We start from the raw sequence: 3,675 nt of genomic DNA, 5'->3' as shown, positions 1-3,675 counted from the left end.
TCTAACCTTCGCGTTAGGCGATGCTGTTTTATTTTATTGTCATACCTCACTCTCTCCCTTCTTTTTTTTATCTTGGGCGTAACTTTTTCATACAAATTTATCTGACGTCATTATAAACCTACCAATGATATGCCGCCAGCTGGTGAAGCAGCTTGAAATCAACGTGGTGCGAGGAGAGGTGGTACACGAATAGCCACGAATGTTTCGTCGTTAGAAATAAAGTTCGCTGTATCGCAGGTAACTCCTCAATTTGAGTTTGGACACTAGAAGGAGTTTGATGTGTTCACGTCGGTTCAGTGACTGATCTTGGCTATTACCGGATTTTTATACTCATTGGTGTTTATTAATTTCAGATTATTCTATTTACAATGAAGCCTCACTTTGCAGTATTTCTATTTTGCGCCTTATCGTTATTTAGTAGCGTAATATCGTTGAAGAAAGAAGACTGTGAAGGTAAGGATACATTTTAATGGCCTGGAATTATTTGGTGAAATTTATTGTTGATCATTCTAACTGTCAATATCTTTTATTATAGTGTGCATCACAGTCGTGGAAAGATTTAGTCAATCTTTGTCAGACAAGATAAAAAAAGACACAAAGTTAATCGAATCGGAGTTCAAGAAGTTTTGCAAAAATCTCAAAGGGAAAGAAAATAGATTTGTGAGTATTAGCTGTGGTTCACGATAAGATCGAACTTAGTTTTTTATTTTTTAATGTATGTTATAATAATATTTTCTCTTTAGTGCTACTACTTGGGTGGTCTGGAAGAGTCCGCGACAGGTATTCTTGGAGAACTTTCGAGGCCAGTTTCATGGTCGATGCCACCGGACAAGATTTGTGAGAAACTCAAGAAGATGGATTCCCAAATATGCGATTTAAGATATGGTAAGTTAAGAAAATTCTACGTATTACAAATGTTTTTCTCACTGTAAATGCTGTGAATTGGAAACAATGAATGCTTTGCTTGCCTGTTAAATTTTTATCTGTGTTATCCTTGGGCAAGAGCTTGTTGGGATTTGCATTTTATTTTGTTTCAAGTTTTGCCTCCACGTAAGTATCCTATTTAGAGCTCCATATGTGAAATAGAATCCATTGGAAGGGGTCATTTGTGGGCCATCCTTAACCCCAGTGTGTCCAATTTGTGTTATTTTTATTTATATTGTGAGACCTTCCTTGCGTTCATTTTACTCCTTCCAGAAATAATCTGGTAATAGTTATTACTTTTGATTAAGCAATTGTCGCTGAAGAATGTTGTAACTCGAACTACTCTACTCTAGCAATGGCTCAATGGCATGAATTAAAGTTAAACAAAGAAGACTATTTTTAATGTTATTAATCAATTTCTATTAAATATTTACTTGTAATGCTTGTTGCAACATTTATTGTTTCTTTTTTAGCATGGCACGTCATGAGTCATATTATTAGCCTTACATTTCATATGCATTATCAAATTGATCCTATTTTATTAGTTATGCATACATATAGACCTCTAAGAAAAGCTAATAATTAAAAATCTTTCTCTCCAAGCCATCACTTGGGTGAGTAGTAGGTGGTTTTAGTTTACCTAGCTTTTAGGGCAATTTTAAGCTATTCAACTTCAGGTAGTTTTAATTGTCATTACTGGTGTTTCTTGTTTTCACTCCCTACCAAAGCCAATCGATATGCTCAATTCAGCCTACCATTTTCCCACTTAACCACTCTAATTACCTTGGAGGGCTCTGCTTAGGGGAATGCTCCCATTGTTGTGAATTTGTTTAATATTTTTAAGTTTTGTACATGTTATAATGAATTGGTTCCAAACCATGGTCAATTTTCAACCTTAAAATAAAAATAATACCATAAGCTAATCCATCACAACTCAATGTGACAAGAAATATGTTCAAAGTTGGCATTTAATCATTATGTAATCAATCCAACAAAATCAAAATAAAACTGGTCTAAGAGAAAGTAGGTGACCTAGCTATCTAGAATTCTTATACCCTAGAAATGGTTAAAGAACTTTCTCTCATAGATCTATTCCATGTGGAATCACCTAACATGAAAATTGGGCATGTGCCCTCACGACTCATTTTCTTCAAATTTTTTCTTATGCATGCATATGTGCATTATGATATTGTAGCTGTTGAAGACCAAGAAAGTTGGTCCTGCGAATTAATCATCCATTAGGGATGGAAAACCTCTTCCTAACTATAATAGTGGCTGGTAAACCTTGAAGTTTTAAAACACCATCAATGAAAAAATTCTTAAAAATAACTAGCACCATTAGACTGCAGTTTTGAATCTCAAAAAATATTTTGTGTGATCATGATGATAATAATAATAATGTCTTTATTTATGAAGGATATTTGAGCCTCAGAAATTAATTTAATTGAAATACTTCTTCAAATCATTTAATAGCATGGAAAAATCCCTGGTATCATAATACACTAAATCAATAGTTGTGCATAATCAGCATTACATAGCCATTACATATTCAATTCAGACACAAATGTAGCCATCCTTGGCCGAACAGAATGCTACATTAAATTTAATTTAGTTTATTGGCAGTCTGATACGCGTCTCGGTGAATCATTTTAAAATTTGGTTTAGGTGAAATCCTTGAATTGACAAAACATTGCCTAGGTTACAAAATCCTTTCTTTTTTTACTTTCAGATAAAACAATTGATTTAAAGACTGTGGAGCTGAAGAAACTGAAAGTTAGGGATTTAAAGAAAATACTCAGCGATTGGGATGAGAACTGTGAAGGCTGCATTGAGAAGACAGATTTTATCAAGAGGATAGAAGAGCTCAAGCCAAAGTATATGCGTGATGAACTTTGAGTGGGTTAACAGGATTCTTATATGTGTATACTTCATCGTTCTTTGTTTGTTACATTGACTGAGTGGTACCAAGACTTTGATGAACTGGCTAATGAATGTGAAGAGATTCATCGACCGATTCTGTGACGTTCCTTTTAGCCAGGGGAACGTTATATTTCCTATTTCTACAGGATCTATTAAATTGCAATTATTTATGAACAAAGGCCTCATTGATGCAAGAATGTGTGTGCATTACATGAGTGAAATGTGTGAATGTATTGTGAGGAATTATCATTTCAAATAAAATTGTGTTATAGTGAAATGAATGTATTCTAAAGTCTAGCACTTTTTCCTTTAAACATGTCATTGTGAATTACCAAGTAGCAGTAATATGGAGGAAAACAGAGTAACAGCACTGATATTACATGTAATAATGCGCTGGAAAATATATATAATTTATTAACACAGCTGTCTTCTTGGCTTGAAAAAACTTCCAAACCTCAGTTTGGGAGTATTTGTAAAAATCTTTGATGCTGAATAATAATGTAATATAACAATTTGATGAAAGATTACACCATACAAGAGTGTATGGCAGGGAGTAGGGCAACATGCATTCATACATTTGTTAAGGCATGCATCACTGCAGTAAACCCTTCAATTTTGCATACTTTCTTCCATTCTACACTTAAATAGCTATTCTTACCCCTTCTTTGCTTGCTTAATGTTCTTCCCTCTATCACAAGTCTTGCATCCCATTACTCATCCATCTTATATATACCAAAGTTGTCTATTATCTTTTCTCAACATCATTACTTAATGTCACTATCATCGATTCCCTCATTCTTAAAATAAAACAATTTCGGGCATCACTTGGTG

General features: G+C 34.0%; 1 protein-coding gene across 1 annotated transcript; it reads left to right on the top strand.

Moving 5' to 3' along the window:
• Positions 1 to 144: 144 nt before the first annotated feature.
• On the top strand, positions 145 to 3,264 carry Manf (mesencephalic astrocyte-derived neurotrophic factor). The gene is made up of 5 exons (XM_071593603.1): positions 145 to 237; positions 354 to 453; positions 536 to 660; positions 744 to 885; positions 2,654 to 3,264. The coding sequence occupies exons 2-5, from the start codon at positions 369 to 371 to the stop codon at positions 2,818 to 2,820; spliced, it is 519 nt and encodes a 172-aa protein (XP_071449704.1). The 5' UTR covers positions 145 to 237; positions 354 to 368; the 3' UTR covers positions 2,821 to 3,264.
• The last annotated feature ends 411 nt before the right edge of the window (positions 3,265 to 3,675 follow it).

The sequence above is a fragment of the Hetaerina americana genome, unplaced genomic scaffold (genome assembly GCF_022747635.1).
Source record: "Hetaerina americana unplaced genomic scaffold, ioHetAmer1.1.p SCAF_6, whole genome shotgun sequence".
Lineage (NCBI taxonomy): Eukaryota > Metazoa > Arthropoda > Insecta > Odonata > Calopterygidae > Hetaerina > Hetaerina americana.
Note: the sequence above shows the minus strand (reverse complement) of the source record. Positions and strands in the feature narration are given on the sequence as shown.